This window comes from Leptidea sinapis, chromosome 10, assembly GCF_905404315.1.
Source record: "Leptidea sinapis chromosome 10, ilLepSina1.1, whole genome shotgun sequence".
NCBI lineage: Eukaryota > Metazoa > Arthropoda > Insecta > Lepidoptera > Pieridae > Leptidea > Leptidea sinapis.
In genome coordinates, this window is record NC_066274.1 from 5,527,506 (window position 1) to 5,548,448 (window position 20,943).

General features: G+C 38.6%; 1 protein-coding gene across 7 annotated transcripts in view; it reads right to left on the reverse strand.

The window, feature by feature from the left end:
* Positions 1 to 376: 376 nt before the first annotated feature.
* LOC126966402 (DNA topoisomerase 2) overlaps positions 377 to 20,943 on the reverse strand; it is a 31,676-nt gene continuing 11,109 nt past the window's right edge. Inside the window, exons 9-20 of one of the 7 annotated variants that reach the window (XM_050810409.1) lie at positions 20,683 to 20,891; positions 20,033 to 20,176; positions 18,810 to 18,948; positions 17,245 to 17,368; positions 16,070 to 16,084; positions 14,825 to 14,980; positions 14,388 to 14,537; positions 11,094 to 11,207; positions 8,844 to 9,024; positions 3,956 to 4,191; positions 1,614 to 1,793; positions 377 to 1,106 (exon numbers count right to left, since the gene is read on the reverse strand). In XM_050810409.1, coding sequence (XP_050666366.1) covers positions 1,623 to 1,793; positions 3,956 to 4,191; positions 8,844 to 9,024; positions 11,094 to 11,207; positions 14,388 to 14,537; positions 14,825 to 14,980; positions 16,070 to 16,084; positions 17,245 to 17,368; positions 18,810 to 18,948; positions 20,033 to 20,176; positions 20,683 to 20,891 — 1,639 coding nt within the window. In that variant the 3' untranslated portion in view covers positions 377 to 1,106; positions 1,614 to 1,622. Of the gene's footprint in view, positions 1,107 to 1,613; positions 1,794 to 3,955; positions 4,192 to 8,843; positions 9,025 to 9,642; positions 9,703 to 11,093; positions 11,208 to 12,015; positions 12,130 to 12,372; positions 12,487 to 13,294; positions 13,409 to 13,651; positions 13,766 to 14,387; positions 14,538 to 14,824; positions 14,981 to 16,069; positions 16,085 to 17,244; positions 17,369 to 18,809; positions 18,949 to 20,032; positions 20,177 to 20,682; positions 20,892 to 20,943 lie in introns of those variants that run through there. The other 6 variants (XM_050810408.1, XM_050810407.1, XM_050810406.1 and 3 more) reach the window with 6 other exon arrangements.

A 20,943-nucleotide genomic window follows, 5' to 3' on the forward strand; every position in this document is an offset into this window, starting at 1 on the left:
CAGCTACCTGCCAATAAAAGTCCCGTCAAAATCGGTCCAGCCATTTCAGAGATTAGCCGGAACAAACAGACAGACAGATAAAAATTATATAAAATGTTATTTTGGTATATGTATATATTTATTCATATATATTATATTCATATACATGTAGTAAAAAATTACTGGTTAATTCAATATTACAAACAGGCACTCCAATTTTATTGTGTGTAGAGTAGGAGTATTATATCTCTCGAATTGAGGTCTCTAGCATACTCCTATATATTATATAATATGTAAATGTTCATACATAGGTGTGGACTTGATTTTCCTTAACCATTTTCCGTATTAGAAAACTATAAACTGAAAAAAAATAAGGAATTGCATTCAAAACACAAAATTCTATGAAAATATAATTTATTGGTTTTCCTTGAAAACTTTATACAGTATTGGTGATTTATATTACTAATTGTAATATTATTATCAAAATTAAAAAAAAATCATTTTCTCCCCGCATATCATGTATCTACACAGTATACTTACATTACATAAATTATTCGCATTTAAAGTCATCCAACCAGATTAAAATTGAAGAAAATAACTTATATTTAATTGAAATGAAATGAAATACAATAAGAAAAAGGGCATTGATACACAAATGTTCTTATAATCTTATGCATGATAACAAAAATATAACACTACATAATATGTATCTTCAATAGATATATTTAGATTGAACATAGAAAAAGTAACAAAAAATAATTAAAAATACTTGTTTGAAAAGAATAAAAATTTATCAATAGTAATAATATATATTATACATTATACAATTCATGAGAATAATAATTGAAAGATTGTTAGAATCGCGATACTTTTGAAAATATAAAACTTTTATACATCTAATAAAAAAAAATAAGTTTAGATAACTTTAACTAAAGAAACACTCGTGTCAAACAAGTGTAATGTCAGTATGTTAACAATAATAATATCATGTTCTATCACTGGTTGCACAAAGTGTCCAAGATTCGCATTTTATAAAAGTCCGGTTTTGTCTAACGCGGAAATTGTCTAAACTTAAACGAAGACTATTTACAATAAATAATACTAGCTTCTCATGTACACGGCCGTACCTGAAACAGAGGTATTTTAGGAAATTAATTCAGATTCTGTACCATCGTACAAGATAAATATTTAAAAAAGTGATCCCTTGAATAATGATTTTGGCGCGCCACTGAAATCTTGTATATTTTAGTAGTGTAGTAGTGTGTTTTGTTTTAAAAGCACAAATAAAGTTGATTATAAACCCATAAATACTAATAGGTAAAACGATCTTTTTTCTTTCATAATGCTCATTACGGTATTTCAAGTTTGTGTCATGTGTGTAAAATAAAATAACACACAATATGAATAATTTATGCATAGTCTTATAGTATTATCAAACATTCACTGAAATTATCCTAACAATCCTGCTTATAGCATTCTTTTGCTACACATAAAAAGATACGCATATAAACACTTTCGCGCGCGATAGTCGCGCGCTAAAATCACTCGGAAATCAACGGAATTGAATCTTAGAGGGATTCGATCGCGAAGGGTTAAAGCAACAGACTGCTTATATAAAAAGGATCCATACTCACAGTAACGCCCTACTCGCTGTCAGATCCGTCGCTGAAGTTGTACACTGGCTTGCGGGCGCGGGGGGCGCTACGAGCGGGCGCGGGCGGTGACCCCGATATCTCAACATCGCTGTCCTCATCACTCGACATCTTCTTCGTCTTCTTTGTCTTTTTCGCAGGTGCTTTTGTGGTCTTCTTCGTCTGAAAAATTATCCTCAGGTTTAATTAACACTACAAGCACCGATAACATTATAATTAGGTGGTACCTATTGATTAATTCGAGAAAGAGGGTAGATTAAAATATTAGCTTATATAGATAACTTCCAAAAACGCGCTTACAATTTCAGTCGCCTCGTGATTATAAAGTTCATTGGACGTATGACGTGTACATAACCCATAATACATTCTAGAGCAGTTAAGGCGAGGTTTTCCCAACACTTTAGGTAAAAATTGCGCGAACGTTAGATTCGATAGGTACGCATGGACACGGGCGTCGGGCATGGCTGAGAACGAACCGAGCGATGCGGGTCAATGACCGCCGACCCAGAAAGACCGCGTAAAACTTACAGTTGTGCTACAGTACGGAATTATTGTAATAATATTTTTTATGCATTTTTGAAGTAAATCTTTTTTATCGACGTATGAGAGAAATGTTATATTACGCGCAAAATTATGATTACAACATTATGGATATCGTATCCGAGATTCTCGAAGATGCAGAGACTTAATTTGGGATCATTTTTGAATTCCAAGATGGCCGCCGCACTTAATTATGATTTCAGCAATATGAATATCGTGTCCAAGGTTCTCGAGGGTGCAGAGAACGATTCCGTGATCATTTTTGAATTCAATGATGGCCGCCGCTCATTATAATTTGGATATCGTGTCCGAGGTTCTCGAGGGTGCAGAGAACGATTCTGTGATCATTTTTAAATTCAAAGATGGCCGCCGCTCATAATTATGATTGAAATTATAATTATGATTGAAATTATAATTATGAGCGGCGGCCATCTTTGAATTCAAAAATGATCACAGAATCGTTCTCTGCACCCTCGAGAACCTCGGACACGATATCCATATTGCTGAAATTATAATTATGAGCGGCGGCCATCATTGAATTCAAAAATGATCACGGAATCGTTCTCTGCACCCTCGAGAACCTCGGACACGACATCTATATTGCTGAAATCATAATTTTTTGCGGCGGCCATCTTGGATTTCAAATATGATCACACAATCGTTCCCTGCACCCTCGAGAACCTCGGACACGATATCCATATTGCTGAAATCATAATTTTGTGCGGCGGCCATCATGGATTTCAAAAATGATCCCAAAATCGTTCTCTGCATCCTCGAGAACCTCGGACACGATATCCATTGCTGAAATCATCATTTTGGTGCGGCGGCTATCTTGGATTTCAAAAATGATCACAAAATCGATATCTGCACCCTCGAGAACCTCGGACACGATATCCATATTGCTGAAATCATAATTTTGTGCGGCGGTCATCTTGGATTTATCTAACTTCTCTAAAGTACATATATACAAAAATTCCGCGTGGCATAATATTCAAAATAATATTACGTAAATTTTATTTTAGTACTTTCCGACTTACATTTACCTATATATTTCAACAAATACGCTGTCGCATCATCATTATTTGTTTACTATGATTCCCGCTTTGTACTTGTTTGCTAAAATCTTACGTAATGTGAGCCCGAGAGACACGAACACAGTACCTTCCTTGACAGTGGTCACGGGCGTACTGCTGGCTTGCATGCAACCAAGGCGTCGCGTTTGGTTTATTACGAAAAAAAATAGTATAAAATAATTCACAAAGCGTATTGATAAATCCCACAGTGAAAACTTATAAATACTAATAAACTATCGAATAAAATAAGTTTTATGTTTATACCTATCATAGTTTTATGATAATATAAACAATTCAAATAAAAAAGACTATTTTTCAAAAAATAAATCTATCGAGATATTTTTTCGTAATCGTGTTTTCGAAACAGCGATAATTTAGATAAAGAAATGAAGATAAACATGTCAAAAAATTGGAACCGTAGTATTTGTAGAAGTATTTTAAGTAGATTTTTAAAAATGTTACTTTTACGGACTATAGCGCCTTAAAATTTGTAACTAAATCGAGAAGCCTCTCTGAATCTTTTTCAAATGTTTAACTTTTGAGATTTCTAAAACAACATTTTTAACATTCTTAGCATTTGTAAACACATAACGCTTGAAACACTTATGAAGTTCTTTTCATTATTACATATACATGCAAGTTGCTTACTTTTAAGAAAAAATCTGTATCTACTGTTTGTACTATTATAAAAAGAGGTTAAATCAAACAAACCTTTCTTGTATCAAATATACTGTCATCATCAGAATCCACACTGACAGCAGTTTTAAGTTTTTTCTTGGCCCTCTCTTTCTCACTTTTATCCACAGTCATTAGTTTTCTCTTTGCGGGTTTCTTTTCGGGTGATGGTGGTTCATCGTCACTGGATAATACTGTTTGGGTTTCTGCGGGTGGTTTAGCTGGAGGACTTTCTTTTTTCGCCTCTTCTATTAACGAGTCGAATAAACAATCTGTTGGAAAATTCATTAAATTTGTGAAAATTTACTTTAAATTAAATAGTAATAATTTATGTTTAAGTTTAGAGAGTTCGTTCCTTGCGAGTGGTTGTGGGTGGGAGACAATTATTTGGAAACCACACAATCGAGGTAGAGCATATGCTAACGTGTGTCACATAGCCAAACATTTAATAAACATACATAGTTACGCAATTCAACCAGTAGCCAACTGTAACCATGTCGTTTGGTAAGTAAGTGGAGTCGCCGCCACAATATGCCCGCACCGTTTGCGATCGTGACGGGTCGTGAAATTGCGAATCGGTACGCGTACTTAGGCGTGTCTGGTGTCATGTACACGAAATCAGTAGCACGCGTTTGGTTTTCTGGGAATAATGGGATAAGCCCATTGATCTGTTCAGCACAATATCATGAAATATAAAGATAAATTAAAATGCTCGATTCTGCAGCGGAGAATGTCAAACAGATTTTTAGATAAGTATTTTTTAATTCTTATATTTTTATTTCTTATACCTTTCATTTACACAACTTTATTTAGACATGACTTATGTACATGCTGTAGCTGACTATGAATATAATAAATTATATGTATCCTAGCACCTATGACTAGTTTTATGTTAACATATCATAATTATGTAATTCTGTTGGTAGTTCATACATAAATAGAAAGAGCAGATATTATGCGAGATTACCATACAATTAAAAATAGAATTACAAATAAGAAATATCATAACATATTTATTTATTAAAAGGTACATCAACAGTACACACATAACATAACAATTACATATAACACTATCTAGGAAATTACATTTCTGATGCGAGTACCAATAATAGATGTACACAACATTCACAGTTGCTGCTGTGACTATTATTAATTATTACATACTTATTATTACTAACTATTAACTAATTACCAATATAATTTAAAATAAAATTTAATAGCAATTTAAAGTTGATTATAGACTTTAAGTTACATAAGTTTAATTATTACATATAAAAGGAAAAAAAAAAATTATTTATTTGTATAAATACCGAGTGTTTTTTATTTATTGTTAAGTTTCCGAAGATTACGTTTATATTCTTGTAGACTATTGGAAAATATGTCTATGTTCACTATTTCTTTATTTATTTCATTGTACTGCCTAAGCAGTCGTGGTACTGGTGAAAATGAGCCTAAGTTTGTTCGATAGCATGGTATATCAAAAATACACGAATTACCTTTACGAGGCATGTTGTGAGGGACGTATATTTTAACAGCTTCTAATAATTTAGGACAATAAATAATACCATTTATTAATTTATATAAGAAAACCAAATCTAAATTATTACGTCGGTCATAAAGGGTGTTCAACTTATAAAATTTACATCTGTCACTATAAGAGCTTCTGTGGGATATACCCTGAGCACTGTATGCTAAATATTTAGTAAATCTCGTTTAATTTTGAATCCACGATAATTCCGAGGTCCTTTGTTTCAAACACCTTCTCGAGCTCAGAGTTATTTATGTAATAAATATATACATTAGGAATGGTTTTCTTGGTGAACCTCATCACATGACATTTTTTTGTGTTAAACACCATATTATTATTATAACACCATAACTGTATGTTATTAAGGTCAGACTGAATTAAATTACAATCACTATTATTACTAATTACTCTTTATATATTTAGGTCATCGGCAAACAGGGAAGCTTGACTGTAATGGATATGATTAGTTATGTCATTAATAAATATAGTGAATAAAATCGGTCCAAGATGCGATCCTTGTGGAACACCTGACGTAGCAATAATAGTATTCGAGTCATATCCATTTATTGAAACTACTTGAGGCCTCTGATTAAGATATGATTCAAACCAATTTAAAAGAGCTCCATGTAATCCGTAACTGGCTAGTTTTTTATTAGGACTTGATGGTTCACTTTATCAAACGTGTTAGAAAAATCTGTATATATGACGTCGCTTTGTTTACCGTAGTCCACATGCCTGGAAAGATCAGATATAAAGAGTACCATATTGGTATGAATTGAGCGACCTTTTGTGAAGCCATGTTGATCCGATGTAATAGATTGACTAACCACCTGTCTAGTAAGATGCGGAACAACAAGCTTTTCGAATAATTTGGAGCAGCAGCTTTGAATAGCAATTGGTCGATAATTAATGATATCATTCCTCGAAACTTTTTTGTATATTGGGATAATTCGTGCACTCTTCCATTGTTCCGGGAAAACCCCTTTGGATAAAGATTTGTTGAAAATCATCAATAATGGGAGTGTCAACGATGTAGCGCAACGTTTAATAAATAGTGGTGGTAGTTTATCTGGACCGGATTCTTTAGTAGAGTCAAGACTTCTTATTGACTTAAGTATGTCTGTTTCATAGAAATGTACATTGCTTAAGGTGTTGCTGCAAGATGGTATATAATCAAGCGTATATTTAAGAGCAGGTTCAGAAAAAACAGATTTAAAATGAGTTACAAAAAGGTTTGCAATTTCCTCACCCCCTGATGCAGATGAATCCGCTAGAATCATATTGGATGGTATTGTCGAGTTCATTTTACGTTTGTGTTTTATGTAATTCCAAAATGAATTTGGGTTTTTACATATATTGGTTTCTATTTTTGTTCTGTACTCTTCAAAACATTTTTGATACAGTTTTTGGCATTGAGATCTAATTGTTTGATATTCTAAGAAATTACGTGGGTTTTTATATTTTTGATACTTTCTACGAATTTTATGTTTCTCTCGGAGGCACTTAATCAAGGACTTCGACATCCATGGAGGAAATTTTGATTTATTATTGTTAAAATATTTCGGAACACATTCCTCTATTACTTCATTAACCTTATCATAAAATCCAGCTACCATGCAATTTAGATCATCGTCAGAGTCAAACACATCTTGCCAATTAATTTGTTTCAATTTCCTATTTATTTCAACGTAGTCTGCCTTATAAAAATTGTGTCTTATATTTATTTTGTGTTTAAGATAATTCGTGTTATTTGCAAAGTTTAGGGAAATTTCCAGACTTGGATGGTAGGAATCTGTTTTACTTATACTAAAAGTTGCTTGCATTACATTAATATTAACTATGTTGCTAATTATTAAGTCTAGAATATTATTGCGACTATTTACCACACCATTAAACTGATGCAAATCATTACAAGAGATAAAATCTATTAACTTATAGCCTAAAGACCAATGATAATTAGTAGGAGTCAAGTAGCTATTGTCCGAATTTGAAGTCCATGTGATAAAGTTCAAATTAAAATCTCCTAGTAAAATAATATTATCAACACTACTTATTACGGTATCAAAAGAATCTATAAAGTGGGTAAGAGAATTCACAGTCACGGGTGGGGGTAAATAGACTACACATATGGTTATTTTCACAGGCTGGTTATTAATGTATGTCTGCATAACTACCCATATATCTTCACTGTCTGTTTCCCAACTTGAAACGCGATAAGACATTATGCTTTTAGAAACAGCCAAAAGTACTCCACCACCGTCTTTCTTTTTGTTTTGTCTTCGATGACGTCGATAGATATTATATCTAGAATCTACAACTTCTCCGTCGCTAACATGAGAATTTAACCATGTTTCGGTTAGAGCAAGAACTTCAAAGTCATGTTGTAATATTTGATGGTAAACTTCATTAGTCTTGGTGCGAAGACCGCGAACGTTTAATAACACATTTAACTTTAAAAGTTTGGATTTATGCGAAAATTAATTACAGTTCTTGATTTCAGATTGCCTTACTTGTTGTTAGTTCATCCATGTGACAGTGACTTCTAACGAACGATGATGAGAAACTGAGACTAAGGGTTATATTCAAAATAGATTGAAATTATTTAGGCGTGCCTAAGCCTTTTGGTAATGATAATTGTAATTTTCACTCCAATACCAGATAAAAGATATAACGGTCAGAGAAAAAAACAGAGAAAAAAATAGTAGCAATTGTAGAGACTGCCGATAGAAGTGAAAACTTAGAACTTTTAGTATTCATATTTGAAATTTCATAATGTTTAAAAACAAATAAATTATTAATTTCAATTTATTTTTAAAATCTTTTTTTTTTCAATAATATATTAATCAAACAAAAACACAATTTCCATAATACATAGTATATACACATAGAACTTTTCACTAAATCCATTCAGTTTCACTTATAAGATATACAAAGTATTACTGTTATATATATCATCTGTTAAGCTACATACTAACTGCTATAAGTATTTCGGTGACGCAAACTCACGAGATTTCATCCATCCAAAAAGTGTCGAACGAAAATAAATAAATATATATATTTATTTATTATTAAAACTTTCGTGAGTCATTATTAAATTTTTTATTAATCCGGCTTTACTCACGTTTGATCAGTGTCGGTACCGAATGGTCCGAAACTAGTCGGTACCGACACAGCATGTCGGTCACGCGATCAGATGAGATTTTCCTCCACCAAAAAGTGACCAACACGGTTAAAGAAGTTTTCACTTTAAAAATGAACAATACTTTTTGCAGATACGCCCTTAAAAGAGGTATGTCTGTAGTTCCTGCAATTGGTGATTGCAGGAACCACAGACTATCCAATGTAACAATGATATGTTTATTTGATGAGACAGTCGCAATATAAACGAGGACCCACCAGAATCCATTTCGGCGGGCTTCTTATTCTTGTTCTTCTTAACGTTGAAGTCGTCTTCGTCGGACTCGCTGAGCGACATGGCACGTTGTGGCTCGTCGTTGTCTCCGCCCTGCAGGTTGTTGTCCAGAAGCTCGGGTTCGGAATCTGACGCGGACTCCTCTGAATCCTTGTATTTCTGCACCTGTTAAACAAGTGAAAAGTTACTTATGTTTTATTTAGCATAGATGAAGTCGGCTCGATGATGTCGCGCACGAAGTTGTCGGACTATATTGAGTCTCGCTTGAACCATAGTAGTGTTGAATATAGTTGTTTCCTATTATTGTATTATTATTGTATTGTATTGTTTGTATCCTATTATTAAACTCGGCTAGATGTAATTTTCACTTTTGCAGTGTGATCGTAAAGCAAAGCTTAGCACACACTGCTTTTTTTATTATATAATTAAATAATAAATATAAAAAAAACAGTTGATTGCATGCTTATTTAGAATATGCTTGGAGAACAAATTAAATTCATATTTATTTTATAATTATAAGGGCTTTTGTTGTTACTAGAATTAACACTACAGTTATGACTTATGTTTCCCGAAGAAGAGCCTATAATGACCTTGGATTAGTCATGTTAGGACTGATCTTAATTTACACACACACTCGCGGGCACAAATACACTAATATTGCCAATGCCATGGTCATCTGGAGGGCAAAGCCAAATTGGCTTCGTAGAAGCTGGGCGTTAGCGTTCTAGCGCTCTACAAAGCGCAGGTCCGGCCACATATGGACCATTGCTGTCATTTCTGGTCTGGAGCACTCCAGTATCAGCCCGACAGTTCACCCGAACTGCTGCCGCTCATTGTTATCTTCTGTAATATATATATACCTTGGTGGCAGCCCGGCGCGCCGCGGGAGGCTCAGTCGGCAGCTCCACGTCGGAGCCCGACAGTTCACCCGAACTGCTGCCGCTCATTGTTATCTTCTGTAATATATATATACCTTGGTGGCAGCCCGGCGCGCCGCGGGAGGCTCAGTCGGCAGCTCCACGTCGGAGCCCGACAGTTCACCCGAACTGCTGCCGCTCATTGTTATCTTCTGTAATATATATATACCTTGGTGGCAGCCCGGCGCGCCGCGGGAGGCTCAGTCGGCAGCTCCACGTCGGAGCCCGACAGTTCACCCGAACTGCTGCCGCTCATTGTTATCTTCTGTAATATATATATACCTTGGTGGCAGCCCGGCGCGCCGCGGGAGGCTCAGTCGGCAGCTCCACGTCGGAGCCCGACAGTTCACCCGAACTGCTGCCGCTCATTGTTATCTTCTGTAATATATATATACCTTGGTGGCAGCCCGGCGCGCCGCGGGAGGCTCAGTCGGCAGCTCCACGTCGGAGCCCGACAGTTCACCCGAACTGCTGCCGCTCATTGTTATCTTCTGTAATATATATATACCTTGGTGGCAGCCCGGCGCGCCGCGGGAGGCTCAGTCGGCAGCTCCACGTCGGAGCCCGACAGTTCACCCGAACTGCTGCCGCTCATTGTTATCTTCTGTAATATATATATACCTTGGTGGCAGCCCGGCGCGCCGCGGGAGGCTCAGTCGGCAGCTCCACGTCGGAGCCCGACAGTTCACCCGAACTGCTGCCGCTCATTGTTATCTTCTGTAATATATATATACCTTGGTGGCAGCCCGGCGCGCCGCGGGAGGCTCAGTCGGCAGCTCCACGTCGGAGCCCGACAGTTCACCCGAACTGCTGCCGCTCATTGTTATCTTCTGTAATATATATATACCTTGGTGGCAGCCCGGCGCGCCGCCTGTCGCTCGCGGGGCGCGGGAGGGTCAGTCGGCAGCTCCACGTCGGAGCCCGACAGTTCACCCGAACTGCTGCCGCTCATTGTTATCTTCTGTAATATATATATACCTTGGTGGCAGCCCGGCGCGCCGCGGGAGGCTCAGTCGGCAGCTCCACGTCGGAGCCCGACAGTTCACCCGAACTGCTGCCGCTCATTGTTATCTTCTGTAATATATATATACCTTGGTGGCAGCCCGGCGCGCCGCGGGAGGCTCAGTCGGCAGCTCCACGTCGGAGCCCGACAGTTCACCCGAACTGCTGCCGCTCATTGTTATCTTCTGTAATATATATATACCTTGGTGGCAGCCCGGCGCGCCGCGGGAGGCTCAGTCGGCAGCTCCACGTCGGAGCCCGACAGTTCACCCGAACTGCTGCCGCTCATTGTTATCTTCTGTAATATATATATACCTTGGTGGCAGCCCGGCGCGCCGCCTGTCGCTCGCGGGGCGCGGGAGGCTCAGTCGGCAGCTCCACGTCGGAGCCCGACAGTTCACCCGAACTGCTGCCGCTCATTGTTATCTTCTGTAATATATATATACCTTGGTGGCAGCCCGGCGCGCCGCGGGAGGCTCAGTCGGCAGCTCCACGTCGGAGCCCGACAGTTCACCCGAACTGCTGCCGCTCATTGTTATCTTCTGTAATATATATATACCTTGGTGGCAGCCCGGCGCGCCGCGGGAGGCTCAGTCGGCAGCTCCACGTCGGAGCCCGACAGTTCACCCGAACTGCTGCCGCTCATTGTTATCTTCTGTAATATATATATACCTTGGTGGCAGCCCGGCGCGCCGCGGGAGGCTCAGTCGGCAGCTCCACGTCGGAGCCCGACAGTTCACCCGAACTGCTGCCGCTCATTGTTATCTTCTGTAATATATATATACCTTGGTGGCAGCCCGGCGCGCCGCGGGAGGCTCAGTCGGCAGCTCCACGTCGGAGCCCGACAGTTCACCCGAACTGCTGCCGCTCATTGTTATCTTCTGTAATATATATATACCTTGGTGGCAGCCCGGCGCGCCGCGGGAGGCTCAGTCGGCAGCTCCACGTCGGAGCCCGACAGTTCACCCGAACTGCTGCCGCTCATTGTTATCTTCTGTAATATATATATACCTTGGTGGCAGCCCGGCGCGCCGCGGGAGGCTCAGTCGGCAGCTCCACGTCGGAGCCCGACAGTTCACCCGAACTGCTGCCGCTCATTGTTATCTTCTGTAATATATATATACCTTGGTGGCAGCCCGGCGCGCCGCGGGAGGCTCAGTCGGCAGCTCCACGTCGGAGCCCGACAGTTCACCCGAACTGCTGCCGCTCATTGTTATCTTCTGTAATATATATATACCTTGGTGGCAGCCCGGCGCGCCGCCTGTCGCTCGCGGGGCGCGGGAGGCTCAGTCGGCAGCTCCACGTCGGAGCCCGACAGTTCACCCGAACTGCTGCCGCTCATTGTTATCTTCTGTAATATATATATACCTTGGTGGCAGCCCGGCGCGCCGCGGGAGGCTCAGTCGGCAGCTCCACGTCGGAGCCCGACAGTTCACCCGAACTGCTGCCGCTCATTGTTATCTTCTGTAATATATATATACCTTGGTGGCAGCCCGGCGCGCCGCGGGAGGCTCAGTCGGCAGCTCCACGTCGGAGCCCGACAGTTCACCCGAACTGCTGCCGCTCATTGTTATCTTCTGTAATATATATATACCTTGGTGGCAGCCCGGCGCGCCGCCTGTCGCTCGCGGGGCGCGGGAGGCTCAGTCGGCAGCTCCACGTCGGAGCCCGACAGTTCACCCGAACTGCTGCCGCTCATTGTTATCTTCTGTAATATATATATACCTTGGTGGCAGCCCGGCGCGCCGCGGGAGGCTCAGTCGGCAGCTCCACGTCGGAGCCCGACAGTTCACCCGAACTGCTGCCGCTCATTGTTATCTTCTGTAATATATATATACCTTGGTGGCAGCCCGGCGCGCCGCGGGAGGCTCAGTCGGCAGCTCCACGTCGGAGCCCGACAGTTCACCCGAACTGCTGCCGCTCATTGTTATCTTCTGTAATATATATATACCTTGGTGGCAGCCCGGCGCGCCGCGGGAGGCTCAGTCGGCAGCTCCACGTCGGAGCCCGACAGTTCACCCGAACTGCTGCCGCTCATTGTTATCTTCTGTAATATATATATACCTTGGTGGCAGCCCGGCGCGCCGCGGGAGGCTCAGTCGGCAGCTCCACGTCGGAGCCCGACAGTTCACCCGAACTGCTGCCGCTCATTGTTATCTTCTGTAATATATATATACCTTGGTGGCAGCCCGGCGCGCCGCGGGAGGCTCAGTCGGCAGCTCCACGTCGGAGCCCGACAGTTCACCCGAACTGCTGCCGCTCATTGTTATCTTCTGTAATATATATATACCTTGGTGGCAGCCCGGCGCGCCGCGGGAGGCTCAGTCGGCAGCTCCACGTCGGAGCCCGACAGTTCACCCGAACTGCTGCCGCTCATTGTTATCTTCTGTAATATATATATACCTTGGTGGCAGCCCGGCGCGCCGCGGGAGGCTCAGTCGGCAGCTCCACGTCGGAGCCCGACAGTTCACCCGAACTGCTGCCGCTCATTGTTATCTTCTGTAATATATATATACCTTGGTGGCAGCCCGGCGCGCCGCCTGTCGCTCGCGGGGCGCGGGAGGCTCAGTCGGCAGCTCCACGTCGGAGCCCGACAGTTCACCCGAACTGCTGCCGCTCATTGTTATCTTCTGTAATATATATATACCTTGGTGGCAGCCCGGCGCGCCGCGGGAGGCTCAGTCGGCAGCTCCACGTCGGAGCCCGACAGTTCACCCGAACTGCTGCCGCTCATTGTTATCTTCTGTAATATATATATACCTTGGTGGCAGCCCGGCGCGCCGCGGGAGGCTCAGTCGGCAGCTCCACGTCGGAGCCCGACAGTTCACCCGAACTGCTGCCGCTCATTGTTATCTTCTGTAATATATATATACCTTGGTGGCAGCCCGGCGCGCCGCCTGTCGCTCGCGGGGCGCGGGAGGCTCAGTCGGCAGCTCCACGTCGGAGCCCGACAGTTCACCCGAACTGCTGCCGCTCATTGTTATCTTCTGTGTAAGCAACAAGGAATATGAATATATTTTTTAAATCATAAATATCCTCAAAGTAGAATCATTCATTCATTCTCAAAGAACATAAAAATAAATTGTTAAAGAGCCAAACCCACGCGGACATTTCAAGCCACTCCCCTTTCAGCACTTGGTTGGTATGTGTTATGATGCATACTACCCGAAAAAAACGAATTGAGAACCTCCTCCTTTTTTGAAGTCTAAAAATGTACGCGCAACGATAAACTAGTCTCTACCCTCAAAATTGCCGAGACAGTGACAGCAATAACAAACAACATAAATACCTCCAGAAAGCGAATCCACCTAAAAACTACTGCGATTCCTGTGTTTGCAAGATCATGGGATATGGTGATAATTTACCATTAGGTCACATATTCGCTCATTTGTCCTCTAATTCCAAAAACAATAAATATATCCCTCAATAATTACCACAGATACCCCGGAATGAAGCAACAAATGAGTGTCACCTAAATACAACCGTACAAGGTAATGTTATTATTTAACCTTAATAATTTTTTTAATAGAAAAAACCGTGTCAATAGAATACTTACTATAATGTGTTCCATTTCATAAATATGTGGTATATATGTACGTAGTGGCATACCTTTTTGGGTTCCTTCTTAAATGTTAACTTGGTCTGCTTGAGGCCGCCCTTCTCACCCTTGTCTGGTTTCTCCTTCTCCACCTTCTCTTTCTTTACGCGACCCTTTGGTTTCTTTTCTGCTGAGGAGGAACTGATCGCCGTCGGGTCATCCTATAGTCCAATAAACAATTAAAAGGGAGATCATTGACAGAGAGACTTATGTCTCTATAAGACTACAGAATTCTAGATTTCTAGTGAATTATAGAAAAATTTCAATAAGGCACTGAATATCCAAGGTTTAATTACTACAATTATTATTTACTTATTTTGTTCACCACAGCAACAATTTAATTTGGATATTTAAAAAAGCCTTGGCAATATTTTTTAAATAAAATTCATAGGTGGTCTAAGTAAGCTTCTATCCCCCAATATATTATAGTGTAGTAAAGGTAACTAACCGGATCATACTCCTTCTTCACTTCCTTCTTGATCTTGGCTTTCTCAGCGGCCTGTATCCTCTTGATGATGTCCTCAGATATCTTTGGCTCAATTCGTCTACCATTTTCTGAAGGTACAATGTCCATCAGGGATTTTCTGTTCTTCTTATTGGCCGCCTGAAATATTCAAATTTGGATTTTGTTATCGTCAAGCATTTGTATGCAAGCATCAGTGATTCGACTTAAAAAATAAATATTAAGATCAATGTGTATTGTTCTCTCCGTAAGAGGGTTATGCTATTTTATAAATTTGACAAGCCTTTGGTAATATGAGAATTAGTACAAAAAATATCCATTTTATCATTTTATTTACAAGTGATTGAGCCCAGGATAAAAGAGATGTAGGTATTTATAGGATCCACAGTAACCTTGACGTATTTTTTCCATACAATGATGAAATAAAAGGTGTACTAAAAAATAATTAACGTAAAAACGACTACACTCCCAATCGCCTATTAAAAGGTGGTCAAAATAGTCCGAGCGGCGTTGCATATACGTATACATTAACTAATACAGTTAATATTAAAATATTCATTCAAATTAACACCTTATTTGGTGACAGTAATGTTCAAGTCAGGCAGTAAAACTAACTCACGTGAGAGACGGACGCGAACACGAGGCAAGACATTTTGTTTAAGCAATTGAAATTATTAAAAACGTCAATTTAGTTACACAATTTTGTTAATTTAAAAGAACACTTAACTGATTTTGATACTTAATCCTTTTAAGTTTTAATATGCTGTTATTTGGACAGATTTTATCTGATCACTTTGACATTGCGTGGCGTTGTATTCAAAGCGCGGTCGGAACAACACACAACACTACTGATCGAAAACTCTGCCTAATAGACGCGTAGGCAGAGTTTTGCTTGAGACAATTTTTGAGCGTGATTGTGAGTCTAGTTTTTTATTGTACGTCAATGTAAAAAATAAAAAAAATTGTATTTCTTTTAGTTATGATTTTATTTATTTAAATATTATTGTTTCCAACTCACACCTGAGTTAATCTGTAAGTTATATCCGAAGGAAGCTTTGATAAATTTTAAATCAAAAGAATTAATATAATATAAATTACAATTTAAGATAAAATTTTCGTCTATAGGCGGTATAAGCTATGTACCTTGTACAATGTACCTCATGTATTAAAATTTATCCATTTCAAGTTAAATGATCAATAATATCTTTTAGAATTTAATTCAATATTTACCTTGAACCTGTCCATCTGTGAGGGCATGGTGAAAAGGAAAGAAAAGCAAGTTTAAATGTTGTATTAGATGCATTAAGGCGCAAGTTATAACTGCCACCAACCAATATCTGGCCAGTCAATGTCAGTTCAACTATTTTCATGAAAATGATAACGGTTGGTAGAACCATCAGGCCATGAGTACCAGAGCAAACTTAGTTTTTTTAAAAAAAAAACTATATAAAAAATTTATAATTTCTAAGTTAGTTAAATAATTAGTCATTAGATATAACAATTGGCTCTCACTACAGAGCCCCCGGTTCAATCCTCCCCCGTCACATACCAATGTGTTTTCGGTCTTCGAGTTCTAAGTATGTTTGTTCAATGCATCATGAGGTCGCCAAACATCTTGTGAGTCCTCTGGTGTTACAGGAAATCACATACCATCAGGTGTCTTGCATAGAAGTTTATTTGCCCCCCTCATCCATAACAAAATATAAGGCTCTATCATAGATTAAATTTAAGGACTATATTTCACCAAGACACCACAGTGGCACGACCGGTTGCCAATGTCCGTAAACTACCAAGACCTCGAAAAGATAGCACTACCGCTGTATATAAGTAGGAAAAGAAAGGGAGAAAAAGAAACAGTGGTTGGTGGGTCCATCCTTATTTAGCCGCCATTTTTAAATCTCTATCGGAATCATCAATGAATTTTCCTAAAATGATGATCTACTTTTCATTTACATTTCTGTAACAATATTATCCATCATATGCAATTAACAAACGCAATCAAAAAACATAATGAGGTGAGAGCGTCACTGGCTCAGACGCCATACAGCTCTATAGTAATTAGTGGTGTCGCGACCAGTAACATTCTCTGCATGCGGCAGAGCTAGTGGCGCCCCTAAATTGGTTACGTAACCAAACAGACACCAGTTGAGTAACTCTCTATAGAGCTGTATACATTTTGTTGGTAGCGGCGACTGGCTGCGCCACCGTGGTGTCCCGGTGAAATATAACCCAAACTGTCATATTGAAGTCATAACATTCGTACTTATTGTAAAATATTTAGTTACGCCGCTATGACTCTCATGGCCTCATATGACCTAGAATAGATATTCGTATTGCGAGATTTTTATTATTAATTGCATAAAGAACGATGCATTTGTATGTCTTAGTCGGCATTTTTAATTTACCATAGCCTTTGATGTCTTCCTGTTGACCGTGGCCTCCTCTTGGCGCTCCTTCTCTTCCAGTTCATCGAGCCGCACCAGGAACACATCAAGATCCTCCTGCCACAGCATTGTCTCAGTCTTCTTTCTGTCATATCACACAACAGTTGCTTAATTGACACGACACACTCTAAATTAAGTATTGGGAACTATCGCAATCGGAATGTTTCTGTCTGACCATTAATATTGTGATTTTTACGTCTAGATAGATTGTGACAGCTGTGTAAACGTGGAAAAAATTGGGGTTAACTCTTAATCTCTATTTTGAGCAATGCACGTACACTAACACAAAGTGACATAGAAATCGCGAGTGTAAGATGTAATTTAGAGTAATAAAACTGGCCTGTTTTCATCGGTTGTCTGGCAGCAAGAGGCTCTATCTAGACGTACAAATAAAAAGTGACATACAAATCGTAACTTTATCTAGACGTATAAATTATCTTAGTTATAGCTAAAAAAAAATAATATTCAATCTATGTCCGGTTGTGGCCTACTTGAGATAAAACTATCGTTGACTTTTCTATCCCAATAAATTTATCCACGGTAACTCACCTTATCCGTACACGCTGTCTGTCAATGGGAAGACGTATAGCTTACCGGCGATAGAAGTTTGTATGGAAATTGCAATTCATGTGTCCCAATATAAGGCGATAAGAATGACTTATCGGGTATATTGGGACAGCTTCAGATTATTGACAGCTAATTACTGACAGTAGAAGTTAGTAATTTATCTCTATCTATAGATGGTATATTGGGAACAGCCGTAAGTAAACAGAATTTCGGTGATTGCCATTCATTTCATACATTCATTGACAATCTTTGGCATGACAAAACAAAAATGTTAAATTATATTATGAACATGCTCGCCTATACGAGTCGCGACAACGCGAATCTTTGCCTTTCACAATATACTAGAGGAACATTAATTATTGACTTACTCTTAAAATTATCAATCTATTTCTTCATGTGGCCCTACTTTTTCAGAATATATGATAGTTTCAGTAAATTAAATGTAATGCTAAATCAAAAGGAATTCGTGGAAGTGATTTTGAACAAAGAGTATTTTTATGTTTAGATCGAGACTTCCCAACAGTAGATTAGCAGTATTATTAGCGGAGTATTCCAATCTTTTGGAAAGACTAAGTAGACTAGACGGTATTCTACCCATACACGTGTACACGACCTGACAGGCCGATTATAATAAGAATAAAATGTATTCATGAAAGTTACAGAGACTTATAATGCATGACCGTATAGGTGAGGCGTAAATTTTCGAATGGGTAGATTTTGACGTACAATAAGTGATTTTAAAACTTATTTTGAATAAAAATATTAGAATTTGAATATGTGATTACCCATTGGTTCCCTTAGTGTTGCCGATCTCATTTGTGAAACAATAACCAATAGGTAATAATTTTTTTATAATCTTCATCATATTTTAATTCTTCTTAATGTAACTCTATTTCATGTCCGGCTAAAAGTAGGGGTGTGCAAAGTGTCAAAATAAATTATAAGAAAACAATACTTACTTTAAAGCATCCAGTTCTGAAAGTTTCTGGTCCCTCTGCTTGAGCAATTCATCTTTTTTTTCCTTTGTCAACATCCACATTGACATTCCCAGCAGATAGTTGTACTTTTTCACTTCTTTCAGTTGCTGGAATGCTTTTTCTATAATGAGACAGAAAAATTGTACAGTACATTCTATTCCTGTTATAAATTGCGCAATATAATAATCTACCCACAACATAAATACCAAATTTAATTTGAAACTTTAATATAAATTCAAATAACTACCTTAACTTAAACGTAGCTGTACCAAATTTTAATTTAAGATAATTGTTATTGAAGTGAAACTTCTTTAGAATCGTTGTGATTTCAAACCGGATGCAACGGAAAAACGACAGGTAAGAGACATAAATATAAAAATGTGTAGGATGAAGCCGGCAAAGAACGAGACAGAAATATGCATACTATTTTATTTTTATGTATGACGCGAGTAGGTATACCTTAATATATTCTTATGTATATACACATAAATATGGTTGAAATCATGTGTAATCCTAGCAACATGTACCAGGACTTCATATGCAGTTTAGAGGTTCATGCACAATGCAGGTTTCACTTCTGACATGTGTACTTTGTACACACGCAATTTTTTTTTATTATATTTGCATAGATTACAAATTCTCTTGGAAGTAACCAGTGTACTAGATACAAATACAATAAAAAAATTTAAAATAACTATAGTTAAGTATTCACAAGTATATCATTATGTATAAGTTTTAACAAATAATAGTGTGCAACTAAAGCAATAAATTAATTAATATAATTGATATCCTACCTATCTAAATACTTTCTAGATTGAACAAAAATAAGAGGGAAATAAAACCACTACCAAATCGATTGCATCTGGAAAGTTAAAGAGTGTGAGTTAACATAAGACTAGTTTAGTTTTCTTCTCTTTAATTTGTATAGATGGTATAGATATGTCGTACACATATTCAATTACGGCCGTTTTCAATAATGTATCTCTAGTTACGGATACATTGCTGTCACTGTTTAATGACAATATCTTATCTATCCATAGTTATGTCCAATATAGTTATAGTCCAATGCTTTATGTCAATAAGTTATTGAAATGTAAGTAAGCGTAAAAGGATAGATTTGTCTACTTCTAGTCAGTTAAACTATGGACAGGTAGGTTATAGAAAACGACTGTTACACACCAGTCAGAAATTCTGAAAAATCTTACCAGGATCAACAGGCTTTCCTTTTGCATCTACCTCCGGCTCTGGTTCATCTTCAGATTCGGCAGGCTCTTCCTCTTCAAGTGCGACCAGACCTTGCATTTTGGCTGCCTTTTTCTTCCAATCAGCAATTGGATCAGGTGCATATCCTAAAGTATAAATAAAATATATATTAAACATTTAGTTATTCAGTCAGTAAGATGACTTAATTGATTATAAACATAACAACAAAATCAGCAATTACTAATAGTGAATATTGTTATTTCTTTATAAAAATATATTATTGCATGTTAAAAAAATATAAGTATAGTCTATGATTTACAATACAAAATGATCCATATCATTTTTACTGTAATGTATTGCCAAACATTTGCTATAAACATTTCCAGGTGAGCTGTTAACTGTTCACCTGGACATCTGTAAACTAAATATTTTAAACAATTCATACAACTATGCCACCAGATATTATGAACATAAGGATACAGCACTTTACAACTAATTTGCTTTGTATTTTACAGCCATTGTAATGTACTGTACTGATGTAATTTAAAAAAAAATATAGTGACGATTCATAAGCGCTTAGTATAAGCCTAATTGAATAAATATTTATTTGACTTTGACATTAATTATTTGTTTGTGAACAGTTTCACCACACCTCTTTTAATGAGTTCCTCCACCATAACCTTCCGTTTCTTATTTTCCACCACCAGTCCTTTATCACACTTTTCCAAAATGAAGCGGGCCTGGTTGGAAAGCTTATCAGCCTCAGCTTGTAATTGTCCCTCGAGATATTGTTTACGTCTGGCATAGTACTTCACACGCACTGAATAGAACTCGCGAAGTATCTCCTCTACTTTCTCATACCTGTAAGATGTAAATTAAAGTTTTAACTACAAAACAATCAACAATATGAACA